The 15,477-nt window shown below is 39.1% G+C and overlaps 1 protein-coding gene across 1 annotated transcript in view; it reads left to right on the forward strand.

Annotated features, from left to right (window-relative positions):
- Positions 1-5,245, forward strand: part of TMC1 (transmembrane channel like 1) — a 148,137-nt gene extending 142,892 nt beyond the window's left edge. Inside the window, exons 18-20 of the mRNA XM_013007512.1 lie at positions 2,208-2,286; positions 2,388-2,439; positions 5,205-5,245. Of these exons, the coding sequence (XP_012862966.1) occupies positions 2,208-2,286; positions 2,388-2,439; positions 5,205-5,245 (172 nt within the window). The remainder of the gene's footprint in view (positions 1-2,207; positions 2,287-2,387; positions 2,440-5,204) is intronic.
- The last annotated feature ends 10,232 nt before the right edge of the window (positions 5,246-15,477 follow it).

The following is a 15,477-nucleotide window of genomic DNA, read 5'->3' on the forward strand; positions in this document are numbered from 1 at the left end:
CTGAGTGCAGGAAGATCACAGACAAGTGGGTGGGAAGTCTTGCAGATCCAGTGGCGTTGTAAGCATCTCAGCGCTGGCAGGTCTCCTTGTGGCTTCTCCAGCTCAGGGCACTAGTGTAGTTCCATGTGTCTTGTCAACTGCAATGTCTCCCACGGAGTGAGCAGAGAGAGAGAGTGCCTCCTGCCTCCAAGGAGGAATAAAGGAGTTCCCAGAATCCTCAGAGGAAGGCCATGCCCACACAGAGGCCTCATTGGCTATGACCTGATTGACAGGCTAGACTCCACCCTTAATCCTTTCAAATTGAGAAACGATTAGATAACTACCACATATGCTTTCACCATACTTATTCTGCCTATATGATGAGCAAATAGTCTGAGGATTCGAACTTTACGAAGAAGAATGGGACATCAGAATTGGAGGAAGTTTCGTCAACAACCTGTACTATTGTATTCTGTCCTACAGGTTCCCCGTGGGTCTGTATCAACTCGACATTAACGAGTTGCTTTTGTTTTCCAGTAAAGTCTCTTCGGCTTTATGGCATGCCTGTAGTTGGCATGATTTCTTATTCATTGTAATCGCTGGATTCATTGAATATCCCCACTGCATCAATGATAAATCAGCTCGGCTCTTTCCAAGTAACTGAGTTGATAGAAGAATTCAAATATTTTGTGTTAGTTCTTTCTCCGTAGGCAGTCACATCCATGTGAGGACTCGAAAAAGACTTATAGGGAATTTGTAATTTAAGGTCATTTTAGGCAAAAAATCAAGATGAATAGTAAATTCTGGAGCTAAAATGGCTTGGGAAATATTTATGTGCACCCTCCAAATCTGATACTTTGCAAAGAAATCTCTCTCTCTCTCTCTCTCTCACACACACACACACACACACACAACTTATTGAGCACCTATTTCATGCCAGATATTCACCAAATGCCTTCATGTGTGAAGTTTATTCAAACTGTCATGATTCACGTGAGAGAGAAAGCCCAGCCCGAGTGAAACATAGCAATAACTGTGTTGCTCACAGCAGATGGCTCATGAAGGGTATAATCGGGTCTGCCGGTCAGCAGAGGACATGTCTTCAGTGTCCATTGATCTGAAACAATGTCAATTAGCTCTTCCCACTGCTTCTTTGTTCACTTTCCTTTAAGTGAGAAGGGTTACATTTATTTTCAAAGAGTCGTTTGGCTGAAGTAACTTTGATGAATTCTTTCTAGAAATGTAAATGTCATTTAAATACCCAGAATCTTTTTCAAAATGTTGTCTTTTCTAGGAATGAGAAATGCAAACTCTGTCAGCTACCATTGGGTCAATAATGACTCATTGAGAATCCTCGGTGTGTAGTCAGAGTAGAACTATGCTCCAAAGGGTTTGGGATGGCTGGTTTTTCAAAAGTGAATCACCAGACCTCTCTTCATAGGTGCCTTGAGGTGGCTAGCCAGGCAAGTGCATTAACCCTTTGCACTTATCAGAATCTCTCATACAAATGACACTTCCTTGGGAAAAAAAACCGTATTCATTAACTAGGACTATGCAGTAGACTTAGGGAGCTGTCGAGTAAGCACAGTTGGCAATTCAAACTCACCACCCACTTCACTGGAGAAACATGAGTCTTTAAGCTCTTGTAAACATTTACAGTCTCAGAAACCCTTTGTAGTATCACGATGAGTCAGAATCAACTCAGAGGCAGTGGGTTTTGGCTTTTTATGAAGGAACACTGGAGCCCACTGGGCTAAGTATCAGGTTGCTAACCCAAAGGTTGATGGCTCAAACCTCTCAGCAGCTCCACGTGAGAACAATGCACCTATCTGCTTCATAAAGATTTACAGTTTCAGAAGCCCTAAGAAGCAGTTCCATTACGTCCCGTAGTATTTTGTCCTGTACTCTGAGTGGAATCACTGTGACCGCAGTGAGTATTGGTTCAGTGAGGGAAAATTATACTCCGAGTTCCCTAAGCATCAGTAGATTTTCCATTTTCTTGGATGTCATTGTCATCAACCTTTACTTTTTTATTGTATAATTTGAACAAATGTTAATATGTTTGCAAGAACAAACCAAATTGTATGCAGCACTGGAGTGCACTTTCCTTATGTGAGCATAAAGGAGCTGAGCGTTGTAGCTTTCTGAAAGTCCATCCCAGTGATGGAGGTGTATGCTAATTCGATCAATTAAAACCCACCCCATTTGTGTTCTTGCTCTCAATTCAGTTTGGCCATCTATTATCTCAATGCCACCGCCAAGGGGCAGAAGGCAGCAAATCTGGATCTGAAGAAGAAGATGAAATTGGTAGGTTTCCATTTCTTTCCTGTAAGTACTGTATCTGTGGATGACATGTAGTCGAGAAAACATCAGGGAACCTAATCCTCTTCTTTCATCTTTCGCTGTAGCAAGCTTTGGAGAACAAAATGCGAAACAAGAAAATGGCGGCTGCGCGGGCAGGTAGGAGAATCCTGTCTTGCAATTTTTCCCCTTTGCTACAATTAGGTTGCCCTTCTTTTCTACTTTGTCCTCCAAATGGGATGCTTGATGTAGAATAATGAGTACGCTGGACAGCTACTCAATCCTGTCTCCCTTTCTATCCCTTTTAGAGATCAGAGTGAGTGTTCCCCAGTGGGAGAAAGAGGAGGGGAAAAAAGAAAGAAATTTTAAAAACTGCAGTAAATTTATCAGTAGTGACTTAAGACAAATGAACAGTTTCTTTGAAAATGGAATACAATGGAAAAAAGCGACCATATGTTGTTGTTGTTGTTATGTGCCCTGCAGTTGGTTCTTCCTCAGAGACCATAGGTCTGTAGAACAGATCAAACCACACCCTGCCATGAGCCCGCCTTCCAAGTGTTCTTATGTTTGAGCCTGTTGTTGGAGGCACTGTGCCAACCCCTCTTGTGAAGGGCTGTCTATGTTTTTGCTACCACAGGTTGCCCTACTCTCATATAGTTACAAACAATAGCAGGTACAAATGCAGATTCGCTCTGGTCTAGTTTGATACATGAGAGATACACTGGAGAGATCCCAAAAGAGTTCTCTGTGCGCTCTACCACTGATTGACAGAGGGCGTTTACTAATCCCTTAACCTCTCTTTTTTAACCTCTTTAATTTGTAAACTATTGAATAAGGCTTGTGCTTAGTGGTTAATATGTGATTCAGTTGGAGTTCCACAAAGAAAAGCAATGTCGGAGAATTTCTGTGACTATACATATAACTAACTAATTAGATTAATTAATTAAAATATACATATACATATAAAATATGAACATAAATTTAAATCCAGTGTCTGGTTTTCAATTTTTCCCTCACTCCTAATTTGAAAACCCTTTGTATTATTAGTCTACTAAAGCCTGAGGAAGGTGGAACCTGTTAGAGTATAAACCTGACAGAAAAGGCAAAGGCAAATGTATCTCACTTAATATCGAGCAGATAGAAAAGTGGTGACTGAACGGTGGAAAACTTTGGGACCCCAGGAAAACAAGGCAGTACCAAATTGTGCCTGCCACAGGTTTCACTGCATATATTTTATTCTTCTGAAAGTAACAAAATAAACCCCACAAAAACCCAAGTTGGCTTAATTGAATAAAAAAAGGAAAAAATGTATTAGATTATGCAACTGAACAGGTGAGTGGTGTAGATGGTTCAAGCCCCACGTTTTTCTGGTTTTAGAAAGTACCAAGGCCAGTGCCCATTTCTCTGCGACCCTCCCTCAGCACTGTGATGGGTGCCATGATGGTGGTAGAAGCCTTCAGGGCGATTTCCAATGTCGTTTAATTATCCTATCAAGACTTTTAGGCAGATTGAGGATTCTAGCCAGTACAGTGAACCCTCGCCACTTCGCGCTTCGACTTCCGCGGCTTCACTCTATCGCGGTTTTTGCGTAACAGCGCATGCTCTGTCATTACTGCCACTGATTGGCTCATACTGTACACGCTTCTGTCTGCATCGCTACATATCGGAGCTACGTATCAGATGCAATTTTGCTTTTGTACAGTGTACTGTAATTGTTTGCAATTTTAAAGAAATTTTATCTAAGCCCTATGATGGCTCCTAAACGAGCTGCTTCTTCTAAGCCTTCTGACAATAAAAATAAGCGCCAGAGGAAGATGCTCACCATCCAGGAAAAGGTAAAACTTTTGGATATGATCAAAGATGGCAAGAAAATCATGGAGGTTGCATGCCATTTCGACGTGAATGAGTCTTCCGTTCGCTCCATCCGTTGTACTTCATAATATATTAAATAATAAATGATAATTGTAACGTCCAAAATGTTTTACTGCATTTTCCCTTTTTCGTTTAATAAATTGGGTAATACGAGTGTAATGGTGACTAAAGGGTGTTTTTTCATGTCCTCTATGCTCTAACTACGAAAATATTTGATTTACAAATAAGGAATCCTACTTCGCGGAATTTCATTTATCACGGTAGGGTCTAGAACCGATTAACCGCGATCAACGAGGGTTCACTGTATTCTACTTGGGTACACTGCTCTCAGAGTCTTCTAGACCTCTTCTATCTCAACTAATAGCTTTTTTCTCTCTGACGTATCTGTCAACCTTTCTCTTCACTCTCATCTTCGTCACTCCATCGTGTCTGGATTCTGTTTCCGGCGTTTCCCAACTTTCTCTTTCTTAGTGGTTGCACTTTGGACTGTGATCTGAATGACGGGCAGTTCAAAACCACCAGCAGTTCCACTGGAGCAAGACTAGGTTCTCTACGCCCATACACAGTTACAGTATTTGAAACCCATAGGAGGTCACTATGAGTCAGCATGGATTTGATCGCAATGAGGTTTCTCATATGTTTTAGTGGAGAAAATATACGAGAGGCAAATTTTTGAAACTTTGCATGTCTGAAGTAGTTCTCCTGTTACCCTCCTCTTGAATAGTTTTAAAGGGTATAAAAACTATTTCATGAAATTGATCGGAATATTTCTTTTGAATTTTAAAGATACATTTCCATGTGTTCAGCGTTTTGGAATTGCTATTAGAAATTCTAAAGCCATTCTGATTTTTAATCCTTATGATGTGACTTCTAGTGCTGTTTGTTCTAACTCTCTGGAAGGTTGAATGATTTATTTATTCTTTCTTTTCCCCCCCTTCTTATCTGCAGTGGTTATTCTGCAGTATCATGTGGAATTCCAGGATGGTTTTCCCCTCTAGAAGTTCTTACTGTTTATTTGAGAAAAATTTCTTGACTTATTCCTTATCCCCCAGTTTCTCTGTTCTCCATGGAATTCCCATTATTTGATTATTGAAACTTTGGGGTTAGTTATCTAATTATTTGGATAAACCTTCTCTTTATCTTTTTGCTTCACTCATGAGTATTACCTTAGTCTAAATTTTCAGTACTTTCTCTTTACCTTTTCTGTTACGTCAACTCTAATTTTGAAAACCTTTGTGCTCACCAATTTTTCTTTGAAAAATAGTGTTCTGATTTGTTTAGTAGCTACAAGAGCTTTCTCTTCATGAGAATATTATTATGTCTTTTTCAAGTTTCTTTGCCTTTTATCCAAGCTTCTTAGAAGATTTTATTGCTCTGTTAAAGTCATATTACAGACTTTCTTCAGGTTCCTGGTGGTTCGTGGCTGTGCACTTGTATTCAACGGTGGAACAGGATGGCTACATTCATGTGGGTGGAACAGATATTCAAGTGATCAGACTCTCCCTGGGCTGTCTGATAAGCTTCCTTGCCGATTTATTTAAGCTTTTGCTGTTAGGCTGATGATCTTCTATCAGCAGAGGCACATCCAACTTCTGCCTGCAAAGTGAAACTCATGTACCTATCTTCCAGTACTGGAGTGGAAGATGGGACATGGCATATTGACTTCCAACTTACAGACACTCACTTGCACCCCCTGTTAACACGCTGGTACTCCTTCTAATTGTCTAACTCATAAACATTCCGATGTTACTGCCTCTGGAGAGAATTCCCCCAGTCTTCTGAGAAGACAGGGGGGAGGCAAACAACGATCTCTGTCGAGTGAAACCATAGAGGTAGGGTTACAACTACCTTTTCCAAAAACATCCTTGGGTTTTAGTTCCCAATTTTGAGATATACCTGCGGTTGCCAATTCCTGATCCTTTTGGAGATTTTTAGTGTATATTACATTGCTTTTATTTTTTTCTATCTGCTGGTTTGGGGCTCTAATTTGTCAGAACTGATAAAACATTTATCATTAATTTAGATGCTTTTCAGTTCCTAAAATTCCATCACCATTGTCTCTTCATTGGCTCTTACAAACCTTGTAAGTTTATGCCTAAACCCAATATTTTTTTCTATCATGTTTGATAGAGAGAGCAAAAGTTCAGTCCAGTGTAACTCTACAGCCTAGGTAAAGCTTCCTGTCTTCTACAACAAGTGTAGGGATAATTTTACCTGCATTTTAACACTGTTCATGGAATAGTGGTTATCTGAATTAATGTGTTGAGATGAATTTTTGAATTAAGTGCATCTTAGCAAGAATTGCTTAGCTGCATGTGCTCTTTGCAAAGATTAAGAGACAGCATATATGCCACCATTCTAGAATAACTATTGAATATCATAGACAGTGACTATAATTCAGCATTGCCAAATTACTATGAAGAATGGTAAGTGAAAAGACCCAACTACTAACGTTTAAATTCTAGTGAAGCCATATTTCTTGTCTAAATATTTCTAGTCTATGGCTAGTGTCTGTTACTTATCTAATGTTTTCTCATAATTGGTGCCTAACCATATTTATAACCTCTGTTGTATAGTTGATTTCTCAGGAACTTAAAACATAACTTGACGCATAATAGTCCTTAAGTAAAAATCTATTTCTTATCTACTGGGCAATGAAGAATTCTTTTACTGTAAAAAGGTTTAAAAGATTGTATATAAAGGACATAAATTGTAATGAATAAGTGTTATAAATAGGAGAGCTTCTGTTCTGCCTTTTAAAAATTTTATGAGGATTTTATAAAATAAGTAGAGATATTTTGAGTTAAAAAATGCTAAACATTAAGCCAAAGTGTAGAGTATCTGACAGTTACAGATTTTAGATTTTTGGCCACTTCATCAGAACCATTAACACTTTTTGTTTGTTTGTTTGTTTATGGAACAGCTGCTGCTGGTGGTGGACAGTAAGCTTCCCAGATATGCGTGGAGCTGAGAAGTACTCCTCACCGTCTACTCTGCTGTTTGTGATAGACGAGTTATATGAAGGCCCAGAGAACACACACTGCAGCATTAATTCCAGCTCCGCTAGAAGGCACTCCAGAGGACTGCAGTAGGGATTAGTTCTGATACCAGCACTTCCTCCCCAACCCATTTTCCTGACATCCTTCCTGAGAAATTTGAGTTTCAAAGCAAATCTGATCCAGCAATATAAGTCATTGGTTTATTTAATAGGTGAATTTAAAAACATTTTGCTCATATAGATTTGTAGTTTACACATTCCTTCTGTCTTAGTTTTTCTTGGACTGGGAACAGGAATATATCATGCTTTCTAATTTCCTCTAAATTCAAAATAATCTTATTCAAGCACGCCTCGTAATTAGTCATTAATTTACTATTCGAAGCAAACCACTCTTTGCCTCCTTTTCCTGGTGTAGCCCCACCCACAGACCTTTTTATTTGATGCTGGATCCAGAAGCACAAACAGATTGATCCGCAGACATTTCTTAATGAATTAGGGACACATATAAGTATCAGAACTGGGTTGATGGTCTCTCGCCCACAAAGTTCAGAAACATAAAACAACTAAACCAGTTATGAATTCAGGAAAAGAGGCAAGGGAAGGAAGAAAATGAAAGGAGCAAGGAGTCTCCAGATGTGACTGTCACTCGGTCACATCAGCTCACTTGCCATTCAAAGTCTTATCTCCTGAGTTTAGATTTCATATTCTATCATTTTTCTTTGTCATGTTAAGATTTGGAAAACACACACTTTCATCTGGGCCTCTAATGAATAGAATCTTGTAAACATTATTATTCATTTAAAGTTCCATTAATCACGATCCGTGTCCTCAGCTGGCTTTAATGTGTGATTTCAATGGCATCTCCTAACTCATTATTCTTTTTTTTCTGGAGCTAAGCCAATTTGCCTGCCATTCCCTGCAAGTGACTTGCTGATTTTTGTCTTGGAGTTCCACCATCTTCTTAATTTTCCATTGGCCGTAGAGGGTCCCTCTGCCAATCCACAGGTTTTTCTCTCCCACCATACCAAATTTAAGACCAACTTCTTTTGGTGAGCTTTCCAGAATAGGTCCCATTCCAATCATACCACTTCCTTGAAACACTTCTTTTAATTCTTAATTTCAGAGTGTGTTATTTATATTGATTTTCAAGTGATTTTCTAATGGTTCTTACATGTCTAGACCATCTTTACTTACCAGATTAAAAACTCCCCAGGAGTAGGGATCATATCTTAAAACTCTTTTAACTATTTTGTATGCAGCATATTGCCTAGTATAGTGCTGTGCACAGGTAGGCACTCCAAAAATGCTTGTTAATTAAATTGAATCAATTTAACTTACAGCAGTTGCATTGTGAAATAAAATCTTCTGTTATCCGAATAAAACATGTTACTATGATATAAGAAATGGATTTACTGTTGATATGCATAACTTATTATTTCAGTAGATTATAAGGCAGATGAATAAGAAAACCCGGTATTGGTTTCCACATGGGACATTTTTGCACTGTGTATTAAGGAGGTAAGAGAGTTGATTTGTATGTGTTTCCGTAGATTGACTTCACAAGGTTGTTGATAAGAGAGGACAAATTATCCCCCTAGTGCATTTATCTCTTCAAGAGCATATACTTTTTACACAAATGCATGCAGATATGGTAACTAGATTTCAAAGTTTTTATAAATTTTAAAAACACATTAAGTTTTCATGAAATGCAAACATCCACCTGACTTAAGGTAAGTATTTAGGAAATGTCTTCAGAGAGCTGTTGAAAATATTTCTATATTGCTACAGGAGCAAGGATCTACTGTCAGAAACAGCGAATGTCACTTCCAAAATTGTTTAATGGCTACTCAAGGAAGAGCCTTGCACTTAGAGCATCTGACTATTATATGTCTTTCCACATCTGACGTCCACGGCCTTAGGAAAACTTACAAAGCAAACAGAAAACAGGCTGTGTCTTTTATTCTTTCACAGAGGAATTATAACGCTATATAGACTCTGTCAATTACACTAGATAATTGGGTTTAATTCTCTGGAAAACATGACTATTCACTTACAAAATGAAAAATTATATTTCAGCACACCAAATTAACCCCTTTGACTTCAAAGAAGAACACATAGTCTATATTAAGTAGTTTGACTCAATCAGCTTGATAGCAATACTTCATGAAAAAAATTTTTTAAACCCCAAAAACTTTTATAGAGCTGATTATGATTCATAGGGAGAATTCAGCCTCCTCTTTCTCCACAGAGAGATTGGTGGGTTTGAGCCACCTATATTGTAGTTATCAGCACATTGCCCAGGACACAACAGCACCAAAATGTAGCCAGAAAACAATAAAAACCTGACTCATGGCAGCTCTACAGGACAGAGTACAACCACCCCGGTAGGTTTCCAGACTGTAACTCTGTGGGATTAGAAAGCCTCATCTTTCTCCAAAGAGCAGCTGTTGGACCTCAGCTCCTGCTCAAGGGCTCTGTGCAGAACACCTGTGCCACCAGGCTCCTCAGAATGCATCCATCGTGAGTAGCAAGCATGCTCGCTTTGATAGCGCCAATAGGGGCTTATCACGGGATCGTGCAAGTGATGAACACTAAGCCGCTAACTAAAAGTTCAGGGCTACCGAGAGGCACCTACGAAGAAAGACCTGATGACCCACTTCTGAAAAATCAAACGGAAAAACAAAAAACTGATGGAGCACACCAAGTGGGATTCCCATGAGGCAGCACGGACTTGATGGCAATTGGTAAATGGGCATACTACTAATAAAATGCTGGTCTGAACTAGTTTTTTATACTGATAACATTCTGCAAATGCCATGGCCACATCAGGAAATGACTGGAAACATCGGTCTCAGTGGATGGTGAGGTTGGAGCAAGCCTTGCTGCCCAGTGAACAGAGGCTGAGTCCTGGTTTCCAAAGCTGGCTTACCCCTGCATGCACCCCCCAAAATACGTATAGACCAACAACCCCATAATTTCACTGCCCTCGGATTGATTCTGACTCATAATGACCCCATATAGGGTTTCTGAGCTACAAATTATTACAGGAACACAAAGTCTCATATTTTTACCAAGGAACAGCTGGTGGAGTGGACCTTTGGGTGAGAAGTCCATTACTTACCTTACATTAAGTGCCACCTAAAGTCCAAAGCTGGCTTAGAGAACAACGTTTACTACTTTCTTTGTTGAATGGATTCATTCCTAGGTAGAGGTTCTGTCTGAATGTTCTTGCCTAACCCCCAAGTGAAATGGATGGATTGGAGTCCCACCTTGAACCCAGGCAACTTGACTGGCACTTAGTTTGTTTGATCAGCCCTTTCTCATGAGTGTGTATGTAGATGATGTGTAGTGCACTGTGATAGACACAGAATATCACACTGGCTATGTGCTCTGCTGGCCATGGGTTGCATGTTGGGCTGCTAATCACAAGGCCAGCAGTTGGAACCCAACAACCATTTCCTAAGAGAAAGAGGAGGCTTTCTGGTCCCCTAAAGATGTGCAGAGTGAGAAATACAAAGGGGCCACCTGAGTTGCTATGAGTCAGAATTGACACAAGGGCCGCAGGTGGGTTGGTTTGGTTTGGCTGCCTCATTGACCGCAGTGTCACCAGGAAATCGGTTGAGGGCAGTCCACTGTCATCTTTATGTTCAACATTCAACGAACACCTCCTACATCTCTCTCAGGTCATCCGCTTCTCTGTAAGTTTCCTCCCACTGCTTTGTCACATCTGCCATATTGGTTTCCAGAATCTTCCATTATCACACTGGAACTTGCAAAGATTCCATAATCATACCAACATTTATAAAGTTTTAGGATTGAACAAAATTAAGACATTTAGGGCAACATCTCATTGTCTTCTTAAGGACATAGATGCTTCACCACGTAGAGAAATAGACATTGAAAAAGAGATGCGTGCCCTAATTTTTTTCTGTATTAAATATAAAGCCAAACACAATCCAGAGCCTCACCTTTCATTCCCCTTTCTCAAGAGAGGATGATTTGATGAACAAGTAACCCTGGACTTCAGAATTAACATTGTTTGGTTGGAGACTGGAATGTGAACCCAGGCGTTTAGCTTGCCATCCACACCCAAGAGAGCGGTTCAACAAAGGACAACAGAATGAGGGTAGGTCAAGGGAGGTCTGATAAATTGTACTGCCTCGTTGAGAACAAAAAAACAGGTGTAGCATAATAACCAGCTATGACTTTCATTTGTCATGTTTGATTTAGAAAGATAAAATTTCTCTATAATTTAATGGTAATCAAAAGAACAAGTAAGCAGGACTTCAAATACAGGGGTTTCAGAACAGAGGTGAGGAAGATTTACTCATAAGTCAATGCAGATATGCATTAGATTGTTTGGAAGAGATACTGCAAGCTAAATCTAACTTATATTTTTTTATTAGCAATAGTCCCATCTACATCTGAAAGGTGGAAAAAACATTATGTGATGATATTGAGCATTCTCTGACCACAATTATTTGAGTCTTTTTCTAGAAGTTTTCTTTCACTGGGTTCCACTGGACACTTGCCTTGAATAGTCTAGCTGTTTTTTGAAGATCAATCTCGATGACTCCATAATTATGAATAATTTAAAATGTGTACACATTTTTTCATTTTGGGAAACCAGACGTAATATAGTACATATCTTCTTCATTCCACACATCACCAAGAAGTTTTCACAGAAGGGATCATAACTATTTTAAACTCATAACAATAGTACTTTTCATCATAGCAAATGGAGGCTTACAGTAGAGTGATCTACCCCTCTGGGTGTTTATTTGCAAACCTTAAGTAATTTTGAGGCATTTCCTGATAAAGAACTCAACCTTGTGCATTCCTCACTAGCATTAACATTTGTAGACTTCCTTAACAAACCCTTAGATCATGACTTTTGGCCGGGAGTCTGTGTAGGCGATGGCAATGGACACTAGATCCTAGAAATAAAGCAAAGAATATTGAGATAACACTGTGTGAGTGTGAGAGAGAATTTTGAACAACACACTTATAAAATTGTTCATAAAAATAGTCTGTTGACTTCAGGGGGCTTCTTTTATCTATATTATATATTTCATAAGAAGCCCTATGACACTGTTTAAGCATTATTAGACTGTTTACCCAAAAGTTGGCAGTTTAAAGCCACCAATCCCTCTGTAGGAGAACAATGTGGCAGTCCTGATAGCCTTAGAGACCCTGTGAATCACTTCAGTTGGACCTATGAGTCAAAATCAAGTGGATAACAATGAGATACATTTTCTCAAATAACTGGGGATTCACCAGAGGCTTAATCCACGTGGGGACCTTAAAATGGATTTTAGGCTTTGACGGTCGTCCATAACCTTCTTCAAACCAGGTGTTCATAATTTACACTCTGGTGCCATTCCATCCTTCAGATTAGGGCTTTATTATCTACAGTTCTTTGCTCACACAGGCTAGTGCATTACTTCCATGTGTACTTGGTCGAAACCTCATCTAGATGGCTGCTTGCTTTAGACTATCCTATCTAGTCATGAAACATCTTTAAATGAACTAGGCTTTACCTCAAACTCACCTGCAGCAGAGTTAAGGACCCTACATCCTCCCTTGGTCTTAGGACTGACACACTCTAGTGTGAGAGGCAGATGACTAATATCCCAAGGTGATGGAATTGGTGGTGACTGGACTTTGGTTTGGCTCTTTTGCTTTGAGTGTGCCCAACAAATGAATGCCCGGGACCCCCATAGATTCTTATTCTAACACCCTCCTTTCCTTCATATGTATATGGGTAAATATAGTTCGGCCTTTGTGAATGAGCATCATTGAAAATTCTCCCATCATCAACTCTATTATTTGTGTAAGTAGTGTCCAGCCACTTAAGGTTTCATCTGCACAAGTCAATAATTCATGTATTGCAGTCTGAAACCAACCTGTAATAGTATAATCTCCTTTTCTCAACAATATCTTTAATCCTATACTATTAACTAAATTAATGATAGCATCAGGAGGATTACTTTATGCTCTACGGCAGTGGTTCTCAACCTGCCTAATGCCGTGACCCTTTAATGCAGTTCCTCTTATTATGGTGACCCCCAACCATAAAATTATTTTCGTTGCTACTTCATCACTGTCATTTTGCTACTGTTATGAATCGGGTGAACCCTGTGAAAGGGTCGTTCAACCCCCAAAGGGGTCACGACCCACAGGTTGAGAATTGCTGCTCTAGAGGGATGATTTATAATGTTCTCTATCATAAAGTGATAGCGATATTTCTAAAATAACCTAGAGACAAGCATAAACTATAGATATGTGCTTGGATTTCGGGCTCCCATCTAATTCTAGGCCCAATCAAAAACATTTAGTTCTTATGACATGGCTCTGTTTGAGGCATGACCTTAGGACTAGATCACTGAAGATACCAGTGCTATATCAAAGTGTGGTGAAGAAACTAGATGCTGCCTGGCTGTTAGAAATGATAACACCTTCCTACATTTTTTACTTGGGACTACCTAAAAGCTCATTTTAAGAACTAGCTCATTTATTTTGAAGGTTGTTTTTAAGGACTGTCTTAAAAATCTATTTTGGGAATCATAATCTCCCATTGTGCTTCAAATCAAGAGTCAGCCAGATTTGATAATCAGACCAGTGTCAGCTGAGACGTTAACATTATTTTCTTATTTTATCTTATTTACAAAAATTTGATCAAATAATTAACAATATACAATATATCGGGGGCCACAAGGGTTGGGGTGGGGGGCTGAGGCAGAGGGAGGGGAAAAAAGGACGAGCTGATCCCAAGGGCTCAATGGAAAGTAAATGTCTAGAAAAGAACGATGGAATATATGTATGAATATGTTGGATACAATTGATGTATGGTTTGTAACAAGAGTTGTAAGAGCCCCCAATAAAACGGAAAAAAATAAATTTGGTCATGATTATTTTATTTTGTTACTAAGAATAATGGCCCCAAGTTGCTGATTTTTTTAAAATTGAAGTTGTTAAGCAGATTCCTTCATAATTTAGAAAAGAATTTGTGCTTTGTTAGGGTGTCTACTTTTGTGGGCACGATGTAACAGTGCATGACCTTGGATGCATGACCTTGCCATCCTATCCATCACTGTTATAATCCTGGTCAAATTCTTTCTAAATCATCCACTTAAAAATCATAGAAACCTTTACTAAATAAAATTTTTGAAATGTGGAGTCATTGGCTCTTGACCTGTCCTCCCTCTAGGTCTGTATAATTCTGAAGGTAATATTTTCATCTCACTAGTTATTCCCAAAGATGTCTGCACTCGGATTTACATGGGTAAAGAGGGCAGCATGGAACTTTTCCATGTTCTTTAAGTGTGGGGAACAAAAAGGAACCTGAAGGGACAATATCAGGGCTATAGGGTGGATGGTGGAAGCTTCCCCAAGAAAAGATGTGCAAGACAGCTTTGTTACACTCGAACAAAGAGCAAGTTTTGATGGGAAAACATTTCTTGGCACAATTTTCCTGGTCGTTTGCGGATTGATGCAATTTTCAATTTTCTTAAAACGTTTCCCTAATAGGTCCCTTGTGTCCTTTGAGAAACTCTATTAAAAGTATACCTTTAGAAATCCCCAAAACTTATCATAATCTTTAAAAGTGACCCTTTTGCCTTTGAGTTTAACTGGCTCAGCAGGTTCCTCCTAGCCACAGTTTTGAGTGGACCTTTGTTTTGAAGGCACCATATGAGAGGAAGACATGTGCATCACTGAGAGAACGTGTCTGCAACCTCCCACTGCTCACAGACACGTTTAAACCCATTTTGTTTAACAGCACTACTATCTTACTTATCCTGGTATAAATTAAGATAAACTCCTAATTTCAAACAAAATCACAGAATAATCCATAATACTATACATTAGCAATCAATCATGTAAGGAAATCATGGCACATTCAAATGCACCTGCTGTGAATTTACAGAGTGACTTAGGCATTGGAGACCTTTATCAACCACTTAGGGATTTCATCCAGACTTTTAATAGGGAGAAATATTACCATCTTAAATCCGGTGTAAATACCCACCCTGCTTGTAAAACTTGAAAATGGTGGCTCCACATAAATCAGTCTAAAAGAACTGATCAAATCTGTCAATCGTATCCTGATCAACAAAGTTATTATAGAAAGCAGTTAAGAGCAATGTATTAATAGTACAAGACCTTTTTTGTAAGCAACATGTTTTGCGCTAAGAAACACATTAAGCATATGATCAGTGATGATGGAAAGCATTTTTAAGAGATCATGTAGAGAGAACTTCTAGCAAAACAGCAGGCTAGGAAGATCTGCTACGTATCCTTTACAACAAAGATACATGAGCGTGCCT

Source organism: Echinops telfairi, unplaced genomic scaffold, assembly GCF_000313985.2.
Source record: "Echinops telfairi isolate 266 unplaced genomic scaffold, ASM31398v2 ScPeMD7_22;HRSCAF=79, whole genome shotgun sequence".
Taxonomy (NCBI): domain Eukaryota; kingdom Metazoa; phylum Chordata; class Mammalia; order Afrosoricida; family Tenrecidae; genus Echinops; species Echinops telfairi.